This window comes from Chaetodon trifascialis, chromosome 8 (genome assembly GCF_039877785.1).
Source record: "Chaetodon trifascialis isolate fChaTrf1 chromosome 8, fChaTrf1.hap1, whole genome shotgun sequence".
NCBI classification, from domain to species: domain Eukaryota; kingdom Metazoa; phylum Chordata; class Actinopteri; order Chaetodontiformes; family Chaetodontidae; genus Chaetodon; species Chaetodon trifascialis.
In genome coordinates, this window is record NC_092063.1 from 13,968,091 (window position 1) to 13,988,356 (window position 20,266).

The following is a 20,266-nucleotide window of genomic DNA, read 5'->3' on the forward strand; positions in this document are numbered from 1 at the left end:
GTCTATTCATTGCAAATCACAGCATACAGAGATTTTAAAAGCAAGCAAAGTAAAAAGCCTTGTACTATGTTTCTGTTAAAGTTCATCAGAGGACGGAGAGAGGATTTCCGGTCATATGCTTCAGGTACTAAGTGCCTCATTGTCTCACAGGTCTTTCAGTCTGCACATTTGAATGGCTGAGTGCAGCACAGGCCCTGCTAGTTGATGGGAAGAGTGTCCATTTCCTCTGAGTAGGTGAAATGTAATATACAAACAGAGCCTGGGCTGAAGACCATAAAGTGGGGAGGGCAATGAAAAAAAGAGGGAGAATAGAGAAGATAAGCATGGTGCTGTGTTGTTATCGATGATGCATGAGGGCGTCTGGTGCCTGCGTGTTGACCGCCGCAATCTCAGACCCCCGGGGCTGTGATCTGTGAGGAGCTGGCATTAATTGTCAGAGTCTTTTAGACTCTGCTGGACATCTGACATGTTTGACACTTTGGTGACCAGCAGGTCGCCTGCCTCTGATGTGCTGTGTGTTGTTTATTCTGACAGATAAATGACACTGGAAGCTCGAATCAGAAACAAACAGCCTGCAGCGACTCATCTGGACCACTACCCAGGAAAAAATGTACATGTGGCATTTGTGCATACGTGCAAGTGTCCGGGCACCTGCATGTCTGCCTGCATGTGTGTACTGTGGGAGATCAGTGATGCCTAAATTGCCTCTCTGGTCCCAAGAGGCAGTGGGATTGACAGAGAGCTCCAGAGTGGAGTGGCTGTGAACAAGTTTGCTCCATTACAGCCAACGCTTTTAGCCTGATTTGTTGGCTCAGCAGCACTCACTTATCAACTGATCAATAACAGGAAGTTGGACCAAACTTCTTCAGGGGACCAACACTAACAGCACATCCACCCACATCATCCACCCTCACACTTTATGCTGCTTCGCCTGTGTCATTTGCCCTTATTTGATTTTAAGTTTTCTTCTTCAAACGTAAATTGCCAGGAAATTTAAGGTTTATTCAATCATATCCAACCTAATATTCATAATCCAAACCTTTGTGACCCTCGTGAGAGTATTGCATCGGATGTTTTCCCCTTTCCACATGACTGGACAAGCTGTGTCCGAGACAGTCACTGGATAATTCAATTTGCAGCAGAATGTGAAACGTTGTTGAGCAGACATGGTTCACAGTAAACCACATGAAAAAGACAGATGAGCATCGAATCAGTTTCAAGTGAGAACGCCAAATGTTTGCTGGTTCCCGCTTTGATTTTTAGCTTTTCCTTGTCTTGCGTTATAGCAAAGTGAATACGTTTTCTGTTCCTGCTAGAAAATTTTAATGGCCATATTCAGTTTTATAAAAATCAAACAATCCACCGGATTAATTGATAAGAAAATGAGAACGTAATGTTTAGTTGCTTCCCTGAGATAATTAGCCCAGAGATGGAGTGAAACCTTGATTTAATGCAAGAAAAAGTGTCTGCCTGTCAGAACTGAAAGAATAAGATGATACTTCACTAGAATGCCTAAATTAAATCTTCCATTGTCCTCTTCAGCAGCAAGTACTGTCAAGCTTCACTATTATGAGTGAATACCTTCAAGAAAGTCTGGAACTACTTTGCAGCACAAACCCACTTGGCTCTTGAGTTATATAGTACAGCAACTTTTTCGGCCAGCCTCCCACCCGGCTGCCGCTCAGCCTCTCAGACAGTGAGTGGGCGACTGGTGAAAGCCCAACATTAACTGATCACAGAGCGGTCCGGCTTAATGCAGTCCCATTGCTCTGTGCCTTCGACTGTTAATTATTCCAACCACATAAACAATAGTCAAGTTGCATTAACAAAATCAGCCTGGGTAATCTTTTCTTAGTGGTGCCATTATGGAGATAAATGTCACTGGGCACTATTAGCAGCAAGCAAGACAGAGGGAGAGTGGGAAGGGGTTTTTTTTGTTCCAGTTTCCTCTGTGTACGTGTATAATGGTATCAAACTCCTCTCATCCTGCAATGTGTGGGGAGAACAGAGGCATGTTGCTCTGAGGGGATGCTCATCATCTCCCCTCGTGTTTTACAGTTCCCTTGCTGTTGCTTTGTGAAAGCTGTGATAGATATCCCTGTAATGGTTGGTAGTGGTTTCATAGCAGTGCAGAGATTAAACTTTCCAGGGTCAACAGGGAAACTGACCCATATACACAACAATCAGCAGGGGAGCTGCACAGTTGCCATGGTGACAGATGCACATGTAACGATCTTCATTATAAAACCAGTAAAGTATGTACATGCTGCATGTTGTAAATCTGTATGTTTGACAGAGCCTCTGTGACACTCTGACGCAGGGTTTCGAATCATGAAGCAGCACTGCTGTCTCCACTCACATTTAATTGCTTCCAGGCACAGAGAGTGTGTCAGCTTCTCTCTCCTCCCTCCCCCCTTTTTTTTGATAAGCTATCTCCGCTGATGTCTGGAGTTGGTTAGAAACGATGATACTGGCCGTGTCTCTGCACTGTGACCCCTAAAGCCTGGCCTGACTAAACCTGAGTAGGGAACACAGGGAAACACAAACCTCTAGGCCTGGCCCTTGTTAGACGTCAGCGAGGCTGGGGTTGGGGTTATCACATGTGCTCAGCATCATTTTCACGACTTCCTTCAGAGATGGCGTATGCTTTGCCTCAGGCTTTTTAACAGCACCAACCATAAAATGCAACAGCTTTCAGATGCTTCTTGATATCTTCTTGTCTTCTGAGACATTTCACAAAGGGTAAAGGCTTGAACTCAGGCTGCTGTTCTTTTTTTATGTCTTCTTACTGTCTATGGACCCATCCAGTGTTTGTTCAAAGTTTCCATCTGTCCCCTGCAGGGTTTAGCCATCTCCCTTCTTTGTACCCCTCTCTGCTCCTTGTCTCTTCCCTCTGTTCAACCCCCCCCCCCCCCCCCCCATCCTGCCAGGCTCAGATCTCCTTACACTCTCCAGTCTTTCATGTGCATGGGGGTGGGAGTGACAGAGGAGAGGACGGGGAAATTGGCCACCCTGGGATCACACACACACACACACACACACACACACACACACACACACACACACACACACACGCATGATGCCTGCAAAATGAACTTCAAGACAGATTACAGAGGGAATGTTGTCTCGATGGAGAAAACACACAAACAGGCAAGTTAGAGGTTTTTTGTTAGCATCTAAGATCCACAAACAATGTGTTTCACCCAAATTTGTATGCGCTGGCAGCAAAATGATGTCACAAACATGAGTTGTTTTGCTTTGAGGTTAGCCATGTCTCAAACACTGTGACTGCGGTTTGCGCATGGGAGAGGAGGGGACATTTTCACATTGCACCATCGCATTGATCGGCACAGTGGCTGCTATTGTATTTCTGAGAGGAAGTAATTGAATGAATAAAGTGCGGAAAAGCTCAGTCGTTTTAAGCATGGACACTGAAGGGGATTGTGAATTTATTCAGGCTTTGCCTTTGAAGATGGTACACTCACAAAATGGGCCAAGATGTGTCAGTGTGGCTCCTGCAGTCTGAGGTCTAACTATCGAGCGCTGTGATAAGATCTTCCACTGTGGCTCATGTAAGGGACCCCAAAATGAGGTCAGTGTTGTCCTCTTGTAAACAAATGCGTAACAAATTCACAAAGTCATTTGTTCTGGAAACTAAAGACACATCCAGGTAACGCTTGGTGTGAAGAAGTGGCTATATTTGAACAACAATAAGTCAGTCTTAGCAGGAGAGAGTGTTTCTCCATCTGCAGCAGAGTGGTGTTCAAGGGTCAGAGGTCAGGTCCAGGGCAAGAAGATGGAAAGGAGGCATGACTGATGTGCATTTGCACACAACAGATAAAACACTCCGAACAGACATCTCTCAGGAAGAGCTAGCTCAGGACTCAGGAAGGCAGGAGGAAGGGCAGTTGGGTGGATGAGGCAGGATGGGAATGGAGGACAAGACAGTAAAAACAAACAGTTCCAAACAAGGATCTTCCCGTCTACAAAGGATTAAACTGGATGTCCGGTCCCAGCTCACCCCCGACAGCCCGCTTCCCATGTCCTCCTGACATCACTGTGCAGCAGCGGCCCGCGACTGTTCTGGTGTATTTTTCAAATTAACCGCCGGCCATCTGCTGGTCATGTGATTGTATGCACAGTGCAAATATAAAAACCACGGTCTGTTTAATAAGCAGAACAGTGCATGTTTTATGGTGCGGCTCACAGCTACACAGCTGTGTTTGAAGAGGAAATCTATTTATGTTCCCAGTCCTAATTTTATTTCTCTCTTTACTTCTTCTGTGATCCTGTTGTCCTCCATCACCCCTCACTGACCCTCATTTAATAGTCAATCAGGACTTCTGTTGTCTTAAATAGAGTGCTCTTGCACTGTTGTTGTACATAGAGTAATTGATTCATTGACCATTGTGGTCTGAAAGTGGAGAGTCAGGGTGTAGTGTGCCCTTTGACCCGATAAACCCTCATTTATCAGCTGTCTACCTCTACATTATTGTCCCCTCAGACACTCATTGGTTTACCGATAACCTTCTGCTTTCTCTTTCTCTCCCTTTGTCTTCATTCCAGACTCATACTCGGCAGCAGGCAGTGAGGGCAGCATCTCCACCTCTGTGGCATCACTGCCCCCTCAGGCATCAGGCAGCTCGGCCCCCAGCTCCCCAGGCTCCAGACGCTCTGTGAGCACCTTGAAGAAGTGGCTCACGAATCCTGTCCGCAAACTCAGCGCCGGGGCCAGCGCCAAAGGGGAGCGTCAGGTGCGCAAACTTGAGGGAAAGCCTCCACCTCTTCCATCCTACAGCCAGGATCTGGGCAGCCCCCCGAGACCTGACGAGACGCTCACCATCCTGCCTGTCACCCACAGAGAACTGGTGAGGAGTGAAAAGTTGTAACAAGAATGCGTGTTCTTCTTTCTTGCTCACATGAACTAATCAAACAAGGTGTTGCATGCCGGCTTTGTGCTTCAAGTTCCTTTTAACACTTATGAGATGAAACACCTTATAAGTAAACTCATTAACAGGAATTATTCTTACACCGTCTTATCACAAGGAATTGGGAACTGGTTCTGAAGTAAACATGCAAAGCAACTCCCTCATATAAACACAAACGAAAACCAACATCCTGACTGTGGCTTGTTTGTATTAGGTAGCAGAGTATCAGCAGACCCCAGATTTGATGTAGACTTGATCTACGGAGGACTAAGTATCATGGCAGGTGGCGATGTTGTTATATAACAGCAGCACTGCTGGCTCAGCCTGCAGAAACTCGCACCGCCATATTCTGTGACTCATGTGCTCTCTTTTTCTGCTGTGTAGCTGCTTGAATGCATGAGCATGCTACAGACATTTTGCATCATGTTTATATTGTCTTATTCTGACACAGTGGAGATGTATGTGTGTTCCAGGAGTGGAAAGATGGCCTGGCAAGCCCTGAGGACCTGTCACCAGCTACACTACAGTCCCCCAGCTACATAACTGACTCCCTTATTGGCTGCACATCACTGCCAAACACCCAGGTCAGTGTGCATGATATACTGTAAGACTAGCACTATCTAACCTGTTGTATCTGTCACCACATATTAATTGTGTCACATAGAAATAACATCATCAGCGGCAGATGTTTCTGACTTAAATATAAGTAGTATTTTTTGACAGGATGCCAGAAAACTTGAGTGTACCCTTCTCTTTAATTGACATAATAATTCATGATGATGATGACATTCAAACTATCAGGAGTTAATCCATTCATGGTTCATTTTAGTTGACTGTTTACTGTGGACAGTCATTGAGAGGAGTAGCAGTAAAATTCTCAGTGAGGACCCAGCCTGGCGGGGAGGTGAGATCAGTACTGTTTGTCTCCATGGCCCTGCAGCCAGTTCTGGAAATGACTAACTCCACTGCTGCTGGCGGAGCTCAACCATCAAACAACAAACACACAGATGCACATGAGTGCTGCATTCTGCAACCACACACACACGATCCTGGATGCAAAGATATATACAACCAAAGATATATAGAACCATAGACAGAGCACACACATGCACTCACACATGCAAGGGAGTCTTAATGAATACAACGCTTTCTCAGAGCAGATCGATGCACCAGAGGACCAGAGGGCAGGGTTTGACAGCGACCTGTGTGATGCATGACTCACACTCAACATGTTACAAAAGGACATGCCTGGAGAAAAATAGGAAATAAAGTGAAATGGCAGATGTAATGAAAGATGACTCCACTTCTGTGAAGTGACAAAGAACTCTGTGTGCACATATACGCTTTCATTTTTCCATCAAACACTTGAAGTCAGTTGCTTGTGGCAAAGGAACGTCGGGTGTTCAGAGGGTCTCTTTTCAAGACGGAAGCATGGCAGAAAATGGGATTTGCTTGAGCAGCAGTAATATGGCATGAAACATCAGTGCCTGGGCCCTATCAATATAACAATAATGATATCTGAGCATTGTGGAGTGTCTCCTGTTGGTGAATCGACACCAGAGCACTTAAATCCTAATTTCAGTCTCAACAACACATCAAAAGCCATTAATACGATTACATCAGAGGGATGAGGTCAGTGCTTTGGTGTTTTTACTGCCAATCTTCGAAGAGAGAAGTAGAGAGAGGGAGGGAGAGAGGTAGAAGTAGAGAGATTAAATTATGTAGGTCAGTCATCTCCGAGCCGTGGTTTCTGTCTGCACATTCAATGGCCACATGTCCAGAGTTACATGCATTGTTCTTTTTCCCCTTTTCTTCACACCGTTTTCTCTAATCACACAACCGCAGCAGAACATTGTTTTCAGCAAAATGTTTATTGTTTCCTGGTCAATGGAAAGTTCTCGTGATTGTTTGTCAGTCCTTGAACAAGATGCGGCGTCGAAAAGGAAGCCAGATCTACAGATCACACTATTCATTAAATTGCTTTTCCTGAGGAACAGTTTGTACAGTCTGCCAGCTTGACCCACAGATAAAACAAACAGATAACTTTGGAACAGTGGAACAGGAAAAGAAACGGTGTAAAGAAATGAGTGGTGCTGTTATTGTGAGATCTCTTCAATGCCATCCCATGCTTTGTAACACTGGCAACAATGCCAGAATACTGCATATTATCGTCAGCGCCTGAGACCAACTGTGTTCCTCCAAAGCACAGTGCCATACCTTTGATTTGTGCTTGTATGTCTCCAGCTTGATGGGCCCTTTGAATGGGCCAATTAAAAAAATAATACATTGCTTAATCCACATCTGGAAATGTAAAAATGCATCCGCATCAAGCATCAGCAAATATTCCCTGACATGAGAGTCGCGTTTCTTTATATGTAAATCCCTTTTATATCACCATTAAAACTGCTGATTTGCAGCGTTTTATGTGCTCTAAGTTTCCAAAGGAGCAGTGCAAAACTTCAGTGTCACAGTTATAGATATAAGATAATAGAATAATAAATGACATGATACACTTTGACATCAATGCAAACAGCAGAAGTGTTTTTGCTACAGTGCTAATTTTCCTTTGCCATTTTCCTGTTCTTGATTGATGGAACTGTAGATGTTTTTAAAGATCTCACACAAAAGCATTATCTCAGCTTTTACTAAAACTGTTGTCAGGTTCTTTTTTTTTTTTTTTTTTTTTTCATCAGCTTCTGAGTAGAAAAACAAAACTTGCAACAGAGGGAGACGAGGGGAATTTTTCCTCTGGGCTTTGCCACAGCACATCTGGAAGTGATCAGGGAGCCAGGGAGACCTGTCAGCCAGGCTGGAGCACTCCTAGCGGGGCAAGACGGGTTGGGGGAGCCTCTCTGTCTCTCCCCGCACCCCGGTCTCTTTACTCTGCTTTATCTTTTTCATTCTTTTCCTCTCTGTCACACATGACAAAGCTGAAAGCTCACAACTTGGAGGCGCCAGCAGGTTTATCATGGAAATGGCAGGTGAACAAGTTGAACGAAGCCAGAGGAGAAAAGGAGAATGTTCAGTTCCCTTTTCTATTTGCTTATATGTCTATCTATCTGATCTATCTATTTATTTCTCCATTGGGCAGCCGCCTGCCACAGGAGTCTGAGGGATTAGACATATGTCTGTGGTGTGAGGGCAGGTTTGTGTATGTGTTTAAGGTGGGGAGGTTCTGCTTGACTCGGACAATGGAACACAGGGATTTAGGTGAAGACAGACGGCTGCCCCTATATGTTTACACAGTCAGGAAAGAGGCTGAACAACATGGCTAAAAATAGATGGAATAACTTTCTCAGCAGACACAATTGTTCAGGGAGATGGCAATGAGTTATTTTGCAGCCACACAAAGGTGCTAATTGTGCTTATTGTATGAAAGAAATAGGTTATTCAAACATGAGGGTCATGTAAGATGTGAAGCATGTATCCAGTGAGTTCGTGATGATTTCATTCCTTGCAGGCTTTGCACAATGACCCTATATTTGCACCAGGACCCTCACAGGAAATGATATCAATTCCAGGAAAAAGCATGAAAAGGAGGTCATCTATGTAACACACAATCGATTAGATCAGACTAACCTTGGGTTCATCCTGCGTGCAGTTCTATTTGCAGCCAATAAGGCAGCGCTGATGTAGATATTGCTCCAGTGGTGCTGCAGAAATAGATGATGATAGATTTACATATGTGTTTGAATACTCAGGTGGCAAAACAAGAAGATACAATTCATTAATTCACACATAAATCTGAAATGTAATGCCATTGTCAGCAGGTGTGCAGTAATTGCATTTCTCAACCTCCATCAAGAACCTTCAGAGCTTTAACTCTTTGTCTTTGTCTTTTCATGCGTTTCTCTCCATCTATCTGTGGCTGATGTGCACAGCACGGATCATTAACGGTGACTATCTGAATCCGATCTTCTTATCATTCAATCTCTGTTCCTTGTGTCTTTCTGCTCTCCCTGGTCACCTTGGCAACCTGCATCATTATCATGTCTCTCCAGCTCTTTTTCCCCTTGCTTACTTTATTCCTCGTATACTCCAGAATACTGGCACTTGAACCTTTGAAAAAGAGTTTCTCTGACTGACTGACTGACTGACTGTCTGTCTGTCTGTCTGTCTGTCTGTCTGTCTGTCTGTCTGTCTGTCTGTCTGTCTGTCTGTCTGTCTGCCTGCCTGCCTGCCTGCCTGCCTGCCTTGGCCTCCTCAGGACACTCAGTCCACCAGTGTTCTGCCAGACGACAGCGTCTCTGTCTTGATGGACGACACCTCCAGCCAATGGTCAGCTGCGGCTGACACTGAGGAGGAGAGGAAGAGCGCCTTAGAAAAAAGCATGTATGTGTTTATCAATGTGAAGCTCCAAACAAGGGGGGACATATGCCTCTGCTACATATTCTGTAGATAAATGTCTTGTATTTAAGCACAGCTGTATTATGTATGTTAAATGCAGGAAGATACGTAAGATTTCACCGTATGTACTGCAAAAATCTCCATCTTATCATGCTCATAAAGACAATTTCATACATGCTGATGTGTAGAAGCTAAAGTTTAACATGCATGCCTTCCCAGCATTAAACTCAAAGTATGGCTGAGGTTGCTGGGAATGTCATGAAGCAGACAGCTGGTCATAAGCCAAAATATTTGACAGACTGAAATGTTAACCTCAAAAATTTGATTGCGCTCAATGAAAAGTCAGGGGATCAGCAAAGTTGCTAGGATACATCGCTTGGGAACTACGAATGTGATTGGATATTTCAGTCTAGACTGACATTGCCCTGACATGCTGTCAGCGTGGCAAAAAACAGCAACAAACATTTAATAATAACTAATTTGGAAAATCTGCCAGTACAGTAGAAATACTTTAGTGTGATTCCAATAGAAATCAACTTATTTTGTATTGTTTTAACATGTCATGGTAGGAAAAGCACGAGAGTGAATCAGAAAATGAATGATGGCTGAATTTCATTTTGCTGCTTCACTGTCACGCTGTCATGGCTTACTGGGACAGTTACAGTAAAACAGAATCACCATTAATGTGACTACTGGTGCTTTTCCTACAATGACAAGACAAATGTCTGCTGTGAAGGAGGCCTATAGGGCATTAAAACAGAAAAAGTAAACCTTGGGTAAGACTTTATTTTACTTGTAATTTATGAGAATTTTCCTTCAATGATTCTTGAAAATGAATTATTTAATTTAAATGAATGTGATTTCGTTTTATGTAAAAAAGGAACAGCGTTCTGAGACTGTAGGCTACATATATATTATCGTCAATATCCACGTGTTTATTTAATATTTCAAAATCAAATTAGGATATTATTCACTAATGCAGCTCTCTCTGAGCCTTTCAACTGCATCTCATGGTCTTCATCAGTTGTTATCACAAGACCAAAGTGCCATACTCAGGTCATGTTAAGACTGAACTCCCAGTGCCTGATGAAGACTGTGAGATGCATGTGAAAGGCCTGGAAAAAGCTAGAAACTATTATATCCGAGGTGAGCATGAATAATCACACTAATTAATTAGACTGATTTAATTGAAAGTGTGCTGGTTGAACAGTCGCACTGTAATTAGTATCAAAGTACCTTTCTGGCAAATTATTATGAAACTGGGATCAGTAAAATAAAGTGTTACCAAGATTTTTTCAGTCTGCAAAATAAATTCTGGAGCATAACTCTCACACTAATCCTCTCTCACTTGTATCTTTACAGGTATGTACTGAAGGAGCTTATAGAGACAGAGAAGCACTATGTGGCAGACCTGGGGCTCATAGTGGAGGTAAACCTCACAGTCTGCCGACTAAGAACACACAGTCTGTCCTGCCAGAGAAGCGGGAACTTAGTCATCCGCCCAGTCTGTCAGAGAGAGCTCTAAATCCTTATCATCACAATTCCCCCACTTTCCTCCACACTTTGGTCTGCCTCCATCCCACCGTCTGCAGTCTTAAGCAGATTTTGAGAATTATTAGCTCGAAGAGTATTATGTTGCAAGGCAATCCATCTCCTGATGCCTTAAATAGCTGGAGATATTTTGGTTCAGAGAAGAATTCTTGCCATCTGAAAGTTAATAAAAGCTCAGTAATAGCTGGTGTGTGACTGTTACGGTGTGAATTTTTGGAGGTGTGAACAGACGTCAGCAGCTCTGTCATTGCCTTGCAGGGCTACATGGGCACAATGAACTCCAAAAGTATACCGGAGGACATGAAGGGAAAAGACAAGATTGTTTTTGGGAACATTCACCAAATATTTGACTGGCATAAAGAGTAAGTGTCTTTTTTTTAAAAAATACATTTTATTCAAACCTGTGGAAAGTTGTATGTTCGCTCCAGTTGGATTCAAAGAGAAAGACAAACAGTGATTTGCAGAGTATTGTGTTTGTGGCTGAGTGGAGGACAAAGGAACAATAGGTCAGAAGACAAATCTGACCTTCCGTTTTGGGGATGGCTGTGCTTGTGTGTGTGTGTGTGTGTGTGTGTGTGTGTGTGTGTGTGTGTGTGTGTGTGTGTGTGTGTGTGTGTGTTTCCTCTATGTAGCTACTTCCTGGGAGAGCTGGAGAAGTGTTTGGCAGAGCCAGAGAGGCTGGCTCAGCTCTTCATTAAACATGTGAGCATGACCACCATGTACCACACACACACACACACACACACACACACACACACACACGCATACATCGCAGTGGAAGCATCTGGGTCTGCTTCCTTGTGCTGTTTGGCGAGAGGGTAAACAGAGCAAAGAAAACATGCAGAGCTCCTGTTTATCCTATACCGTACCTCTGTCCTTCTCTCTCAGCTGCCAGCGTCTCTCCTTCCACTTCCCTGTTACTGATACGTCTCAGTCCAGGCTGTGTTTTTACAACAGCACACACGGCAAACATGCACATACACACGAACGACACACTGGCCCATTTCCATCCTGGGCAGGACTGGTCAGGAAACAGCAGGGAAAAAACAGCCAGAAAATACAACAAGAATAAGACGAGGAATAACAAACCCTCAGCTCAGGCTCTTTGATAGGAAGGCCGGACCTACTCCTTCATACATGTTTTGGCTGAAGAATGAAGCAATGCGATGCATGCAAGACAGAGTCACTGTTCTTATAGTAGATGATAGATAGATAGATAGATAGATAGATAGATAGATAGATAGATAGATAGATAGATAGATAGATAGATAGATAGATAGATAGATAGATAGATAGATAGATTATTGCAGTGTTGCAGCAGCAGTTCACATGTCACAAAACACACATCACTTACACTAAGCTGAAAAACACTATTTTCAAAAATCTAGACATATGTGCATAAACACTGTACTGGGTGAAAGAATAAGCTCTGAAGTCTGAGCTGGTGTAGGATCACAGGACTTACGCAGGCAGCAAAATTAGATTTATATGTATTGGTTAAGTGGTGGCACATGCAGACTCGGCAGACATGATGGGTAATTTGACCAACTTGCTTCTTGTCTGAAGATGATTAAGTTGAATGTCTGTGTCTCTCTTTTGCTATATTCACTCTCTCTGTCTGTAGCTCTTTAAACAATTCAATAAGGCTCAGCCCACTGGATAATCAACTTTAAAAGCCTGGGGGGGGGGATAAAGAAACTTGTAACTAAATCTAAGCATGGTGTCAAACTGTGAAAACAAGCAGATTGGGAACATGGCCCTAATGAAAAGCAGAAAGCCCGATCCACTTTTAACAAGAGCCGCGTCACCGATACGCAACGTGTGCTCACTCACACACATGCAGCATATAAACACATGTACACATGCAGGCAAACTGGAGATACTGAACGCTGGTGCATGCAGCTGTCTTCTGCAGTGTTACATGATGTCCATATTCAGGTGGAGCAGCTCACTGGTCTCTAGGTTACGGAGCCATGCAGCCTGTTGCTAGGTACAGTCTAATATGCAAGGGTCTGGTTACACAAGGGTAACCTGGGTAAATTATACATAACCTGATGCTCATCCACATGTAACTCCATTAGGGCTCTCAGGACCGCCACATCTGCACTCCCAAGCTAATTAGTCACAGAAGAAGAGGCGTTAACCAAACCAGAGTCAGCTTTAAAGGCCATGCGCTCTGTGACAAATCATTATTGCTCTGCTCCCAAAGGCAACCAGAGACACTGCACATAGATTTTTATGTTTGTTCATCACTTTCAGGGCCATTTTTAATTTACTTGAAATGCAATTAAAGACACAGCACTCTCACAGCATGCTCATGTTAATGTCTTTTTCTCTTGTATCAGAAGTTCAACTGAATGATTTTGTAATGAGATGTTTGTTTGGCTTGTGATGCAGGAGAGGCGTCTGCATATGTATGTTGTATACTGTCAGAACAAGCCCAAGTCGGAACACATCGTCTCAGAGTATATTGAGACTTACTTTGAGGTGAGTACTGCTTAACATTCAACTTTTCTTGAGCTAATCCTATACCCTTTTCAATTAATCAATCAGTATTTGATCTATGTTTTAGTCTATAAAATGTCTGACAATAGTGAGAAATGTCAAAATTTCCTTAACTCAAAGGCCTGTTTTGTCTGACCAACAGTCCTAAGGACACACACGAGGCAGAAAATGTTTGGGATTCTTACTTAATAAATGACTTATGTGGTTATTTCATCCAAAAATGTGTTTGTAGACTTATTGATTCAGGACAAACTCTTGCATATCCATGATACACTGGACACCTGCCACTCAGGCCTGTAGCTAATAAGCCATTTAGTATGCATGAATGTCTAACTGCTCCTATTCTATATATTATACATGGACACGGGTGTCTTTTCCGCTACCATTTATTATTCACACTCTAACTAGTTCCTTTTCATGGACACAAGAGAGACAGACAAACAGTACAATCCCTGTGATGTTTTGTCTTAGAGTCATTATATTGGCCATTAGCTGCTGTCCTTTGTGTTGTGTCTGTCATGTTGACTGGTGTCGTGCTGTTGTGTCCGTCTCCGCTGTCAGGAGTTGCGGCAGCAGCTGGGCCACAGGCTGCAGCTCAATGACCTGCTCATCAAACCTGTCCAGAGGATCATGAAGTACCAGCTGCTGCTCAAGGTGAAAAACAGAGCAATGCTGTGCTGTTGATCTCACACACACACACACACACACACACACACACACACACACACACACACACACACACACACACACACACACACACCGGTGTTTACTGTGCAGCTGTCTGACGCACAGCAGGGTCAGTCACAGGGTTGTAAACATACAAGCACACACACAAACACACTCATACGTCCCACTGTGTAGAGACACTGACGACACACCGGGTGTATTGTCTCTTCAGCCGGAGAGGAAGAAGCAAATTACATAATGAGGCTCTGTTCTTACCAGATGATTTAAAAATCATACGTCAAGGTCTTTGAAGATGACCATAAAATGACATCGCTGGTATAAAACTTTGCCTAAAATATAAAACTTTGCCCTTTGGCATCCAAATGAAAGGTGGGTTCAGCACCCATAAATACTCCTCCAGATGTCCTCAAATTACTCTGAGCAGTAAACCCGGAATGCTCTGGTGACCATGCTGTGTTTATTTGAGCAGGACTTCCTGAAGTATTACACCAAAGCTGGGATGGACACGGAGGAGTTGGAGGTTGGTGCCCTGATGCATAAATATCAAGATTAAAGAGTCTTTTTGTGCAAAGCCTTGCTTGTTATTCGTGTTCTTGATAACAACCTTACTTTTGTCTATTAAACAGAAAGCAGTAGAAGTGATGTGCTTTGTGCCAAAACGTTGCAATGACATGATGAATGTGGGCAGACTGCAAGGCTTTGAGGTACGTCTCAGGAATTTCAACCATCCTTCAAGGTCTTCAAAACAGTTCTCTATGCCAACTGTTCAGCCCATGAAAAGCACACCGTGACTGCTTCCTCTGTTTTTTGCGTTGTGGTACCAGGGGAAGATCACAGCCCAGGGCAAACTGCTCCAGCAAGACACCTTCACTGTTACCGAGCAGGACAGTAGCTTCCTGTCCCGAGCCAAGGAAAGACGGGTCTTCCTATTTGAGCAGCTGGTCATCTTCAGTGAGCCAATCGACAGGAAGAAAGGTTTCTCCCTCCCTGGATACATCTTTAAGAACAGCATCAAGGTGGGTGACAGCCACACATAATGTTTGAGCAAAATAAAATATGAAAGAAATGAGAAAGTACATTTTACTCCCAGGTTATGAGTTACACAACAGATCCACACTAATTCATGCCTAAATCAGCACGTTACATAATCCCACAGCAGGGATTTCTTGGAGGCTTGCATGTGTTATTGAAGTATTTAACAAGCAGCTCAGCAGGCCGGACTCCTCGCAGGTGCTAGTCAGATGTGATATGTTCCAGGTGAGCTGCCTGGGGGTGGAGCCCAGCATGGACGGCGATGACGCCCGCTTTGTGCTGACATCACGCAACCCTGATGGCAGTGTGGTGCGCTTCCAGTTGCAGGCTTCCTCCCCTGAGATCTGCAGGGCCTGGGTCAATGATGTTGTTCAGATCTTGGAATCCCAGCGTAACTTCCTCAATGGTGAGTCCCAGCTGAGCTCTCAAGACGACGCCACATCCCCCACAATCCATGAACCGTGGTTCATCTTAGCGTATTTTCCATTCATTGACTCCGTTGTCAGCTTGCATGCATTGTTGACTCAGTGTGAGGATTTCTTTTTACTGTATTGTCCTATTGAAACTTTTTTTTTTATCTTTTTTTTTTAAAGAATCAAAAGGAAAAAATTGTCCCAATATGTCAACATTATGAGATACTAGAACAAAATCATATGACTGTGAAAAATATTAAGTAAAAATTTAGATTTTGAATCTCATAATCTCAAAAATCTACATTTTCACAAGGTATTTCTAATTTTTACTTTCAGCCTTACAGTCACCAATTGAGTACCAGCGGCGAGAGAGCAAGTCTAATAGCCTGGGCCGCAGCATGAGGCCCCCCCTGTCTGCTGCCAGTGCCCTCCGGCCCCACTCATCCGCCTCTATAGACCGTCATAAGCTGCCCTCCCTTCACTCTCACAACACCTCCCTGCCCACGCTCTACCTGCCCAGCCAAGGCCAGGGCCAAGGACCCAGCGAGACATACTCATCGCGGGACGTAGGTTTTCTCTAGCCATCTCTTTTCTCTGGCCTACATGCAGTGACGCTGTCCTGCAGTAACTGCCCACTCAAACACAGTATTTCTATTAATGAAACACCTGAAACACAGCCAGGCCTGCTTATCTCTTAAGCTTTTCTGGCTGCTGGACTGGACTGTCACACAAAAGGATTATTATTAAAACAGCAAATGAATTTGTGTGTGTGCACTACAGTGTTAGTGAGTGACCTACCTGTTGTTTGCATCTGCAGCCCACTGCGGTCCAGCCGTGCCCTGCTGACTCCCACACTGTTTCTCCGTCACATGTCCAGCTGGGCTTCGCCGATCAGCCAAACTGTCAAGCTGTGTCAAATGGGCTGTACGCACCCACCACACAAAGTGCACAGGTAGCTGTCTCCTCTGTGTCACATTTAACATGTCAATATTTTGAATGTAGCTGAACGCTGGGCTTCTGGGTTGTCCAGCAGTCATTATTCAACACTAGCATTGTGAAAATTAATGAAAAAACAAGCCACAGGAAGCTAACCGCTGGGGAAATAATGGGCCATTGTACAAAGTCGAACAATAACTCCAATGTGTTCATTAATGTTAATTAAAAGATGAAAGACTTTTGTAAATTGCAGCCATTTGTTTAGACACACATACAGTGAAGGGATTTGTTGAGTCATAAGAAGAGTTGCTTCTCCCCCTATTGGATGAAAAAGGAATCAATAAAGATCAGGCTGTTTTTCAAGGAAGTGGATTACAATGTTTCACTTGGTTGAATACAAAGAAGGGAAATTCCACATACATTTTTGCACAAAATATGACATTTTCCAAAAATTCTTCCCCATCTGTCCTTACTTTGAAGTTTTTCTCATGTGGCCAATCAACAATGGGAACATCCTGTTGTTGGGTTTTAGATTACCATTAGCAAGTCTCCCTCTGCCATCAATGGGCTGTTGTCCTCAGTGCAGACAGGCCAGCAGGTGTTGTTCTCCACCTCTCTGTCTGTTTACTCAGGCTGGATAGGTTTGGTTCAAAACAAACAGGAAGCAGACTGAGCCAAAGGAAGAAATCAGACAGAGATGCCTATTAAAGGCAGATAATGGTTTCCCATACTTATACTGGGGTCAAAAGATGGAACTTGGACCAATGCATTTATAGATTGACACAGTAAATTGACAAATCCTGATTTACTAATTTTCCATTAAATGTTTGGGAAGTTATTTATTCTGCTGAATGTTCCCTCTTTCCCCAGCAGAGAGCAGGAGAGGGCTGCCGAAGGGGTCAAGCTACTGATGCTGGGAGCCAGGCTTCATCGTCGGGACCCTCAGCTGGGCGACGGCCCAGCAACCTAGCTCAGCTAGCTGAGGATGACCTATGAACTCTCTAACACCATCTGCCTCCTGGGTCAGGAGGACAGCAGCTAACGCTACCAGCTGTGGAGACAAGAAGACTTGACTGTTTATGCCAGGCTGGACCCTTACCTGGCTCAGTCATGATTTCTGGAGGATAATGAAGGACCCTGAAGACACATGTGAAGGAATTATGGGCTGCAGCTACGAAATGACTTTGCTCATGTTTTTAGAGAGCCGTTCAGTGGGAGGTGACTAGCCTTGGCCTGCTTGAGTGTACATGAACAGTACTCAGTGGGATGTTACTGGGCTCAGAGTGAAAACACTGAGCCCAGTAGTAACTCAGCGTTATGACAATTTCTGCTTTTAACCTTTTTTGAGAGTTTGTATACCATACTCTTCTCTCTTTGAAAGGGCAAGGGGAATTTGTTTGATGAAGAAATATCCATTCCTAATTGGGGCGGTCACTGGAGTTATGTGTGTGTGCCTGAATGTATGTTTATGCGACGATGTGTGAATGTGTTTGGAGTGCATGTGATGTGTAGCAGCGTCTCCTCTTGTACTCTCTGGTCATTCTGATGCCCCATTGTGAAGACAAGTACAGCCACATTAACACATTTTGTCATTCCCCTGCTGACAGCTGAGTTCGCTGTTTGTGTCGATAAGAATGGGAAAAGCAGAACACTTGATGCGAACATGCCACAAGGACTTAACTCACTCGAATTTCAACTGAAAGTGAAGAACTTTCTTTCTTGCCACAGTGTTGAGAGTGCCTGTGTACTCTCTTATTCTGTTTGACTGGCCCTCCTTTGATCTGGACAAAAAAGCCGTGAGGGAGCCCCCTGGAGGTTCTCTGTGGGTATGACGTCACTTCAGAATACATTTTGCTCTTGGGCAACTCCAGTGGAGTTGTTAGATACAGTAAGTGCATTCAAAGGGACTGCTGTGCTGACCCAAAGTGTTGCATGCAACATCTCCTCTGTGACTGACTGTCACAATGCTACTTTACACAGATCTTTCTTTCCACATCGAAGAGGGGTTCTTGTGGTTTCGGGGACACAAGTCCTTCAAAGTGCATTGGTTTAAACTAATATGAATTGTTTTTATTAGTCCACTGTTGTCATGTCAAGGCTGTGCACCATTTCTATAATCTCTGTTAGCTTTTGCCCTCATGGACTAAATACTGTACAGTGCATACCATAAAGGCAATCATCCATTTCCACTTGTAAGATGAAGAATGACCCAGGTATGCCAAGAAATGTTACCCTTCTAGTTGGTTAAAGTGAAGGATAATATATTGCTGGACAGACAGAGTGATGCTGATGAATCTGCATGCACCCTCTTCCTCAGACAACAGTGCCAAAAACAGCAGCTTACAACTCAAATGCTCCTGTAGTTCAGTTTGCCTCTATGCATTAACAATCAAAGATATCAGTGTTGCCACCTGGATTATAATGCCTAAGTGACAAAAAGAAGAGAGTGCAGTAGATGAAGGGGGCTATCCCGTTAATATCAGGTCAGTTCTTCTTTGTGGCCAGTAGAGGTCCCCACAAGGCTTTCACTTCCACTTTAGCTGGCTCATACAGCTGCACCAAAGATCAATAGGACTCACGCTTTAATGCTGACAATGAAGCAAAAGCTGCTCGATAATTTGCCCCGCAAAAACGATAATGAATTACACAAAATAAACTGAGAGGTGAGACACTGGGTGAGTGGAAGCATCTCACGGAATCCATCTACAGTTGATGTGAACTGGCGTGTTTTTATGGGAATTATTGATCAGGCAGGTTTGCATTAACACAAAGTAATACCACTACAGAGAACCAAAAGCAAGGACATGAAGCTAAGAGAGGGTTGGTTAATGCCATGTTTGACTGAGTAGAAACTGTTGTGTCATATCAAATAAAAAAAGTGTCTTTTTGAAACTTTGTGCAGTGTTTCTCTGCATAATCTCTTTTGACTGTCTTGACTAACATAACTCTGACTACTTTTAATGTCTACAAACACTTATCCTGTGGCATTTTGGATACTGTAAGTGCTTTGCAACTACTTAGGATGATTAATCCATATGCATTCTCACAGTGTGCTTAATCCTGAATTTAACTAATGGTGCTAAAGTATTACTTATGCTATAGACTCTTCAGGGGTCATCAGACTCCACTTTTGGGATCCCTCAATATAGACAAAGGCAAAGTGTTTGCTTGCTTTGGCATCCCCGTTGGAGAATCCCCCTTGGAGAAAGTTCAAACAGGATTAAAAACAAAGAGAAGAAACCCCTGGATGAGCAGACATCTGGTTGGCTGGCCTCTGAATAAAGCCTCATTCTGAGCTGTAAAGCAGGGCCGATCGTAACACGGCTGTGATATATGGAGGCTGGGGACCGGTGGCGGGGAGGGGTATTAACTTTCACAAGGGTGCAAAATCAAAGGGAGTTCCTGTCACCACTGAGGGGGTCTCAACAACAGGGGTCCCATTCACAGGGAATTCCTCTCCAGTGCCCTCTGTTGCATCTGTTGACTCAATCTTCTCCACTGAGAGAAAGAAAACACTCATTAAAAGCCACATGACTGTGAACTTGATTGCAGCAGGGAGACAAACAGCCCTATCAATGGATTGAGTATTTACTCTGAGGTGTGAAAACCTTTGAACAGCCCACCATGTTAGGTCGTCTTTAGGGGCTTCTTCCTTCACACCAACAGCACAATGGGCAGCATTTGTATTATAAATGCAATTGAATTATCATTTAAATAAAATGTTAGATCTTTAGGAGCTCTTGGGTGTCAGAAATTCACAGATTTACTGAATGAGATGCCACTGACTCTCACTGTCAGTCACAGATATTTACTTCACAATCAGCTGTAGATGTAAGAAAATAACAATTAGAAAAAGAGAAATTGTTT

The 20,266-nt window shown here is 43.7% G+C and overlaps 1 protein-coding gene across 3 annotated transcripts in view; it reads left to right on the plus strand.

Moving 5' to 3' along the window:
- arhgef25a (Rho guanine nucleotide exchange factor (GEF) 25a) overlaps nt 1-19,291 on the plus strand; it is a 44,442-nt gene extending 25,151 nt beyond the window's left edge. For 2 of the 3 annotated variants that reach the window (XM_070969171.1, XM_070969173.1), the window contains 15 exons: nt 4,567-4,868; nt 5,402-5,512; nt 9,136-9,260; nt 10,638-10,704; nt 11,085-11,188; nt 11,459-11,528; nt 13,224-13,313; nt 13,893-13,985; nt 14,488-14,538; nt 14,645-14,722; nt 14,843-15,034; nt 15,276-15,456; nt 15,800-16,029; nt 16,281-16,415; nt 17,270-19,291. In XM_070969171.1, the coding sequence (XP_070825272.1) occupies nt 4,567-4,868; nt 5,402-5,512; nt 9,136-9,260; nt 10,638-10,704; nt 11,085-11,188; nt 11,459-11,528; nt 13,224-13,313; nt 13,893-13,985; nt 14,488-14,538; nt 14,645-14,722; nt 14,843-15,034; nt 15,276-15,456; nt 15,800-16,029; nt 16,281-16,415; nt 17,270-17,395 (1,955 nt within the window). In that variant the 3' untranslated portion in view covers nt 17,396-19,291. The remainder of the gene's footprint in view (nt 1-4,566; nt 4,869-5,401; nt 5,513-9,135; nt 9,261-10,637; nt 10,705-11,084; nt 11,189-11,458; nt 11,529-13,223; nt 13,314-13,892; nt 13,986-14,487; nt 14,539-14,644; nt 14,723-14,842; nt 15,035-15,275; nt 15,457-15,799; nt 16,030-16,280; nt 16,416-17,269) is intronic. The other variant, XM_070969172.1, reaches the window with a different exon arrangement.
- The last annotated feature ends 975 nt before the right edge of the window (nt 19,292-20,266 follow it).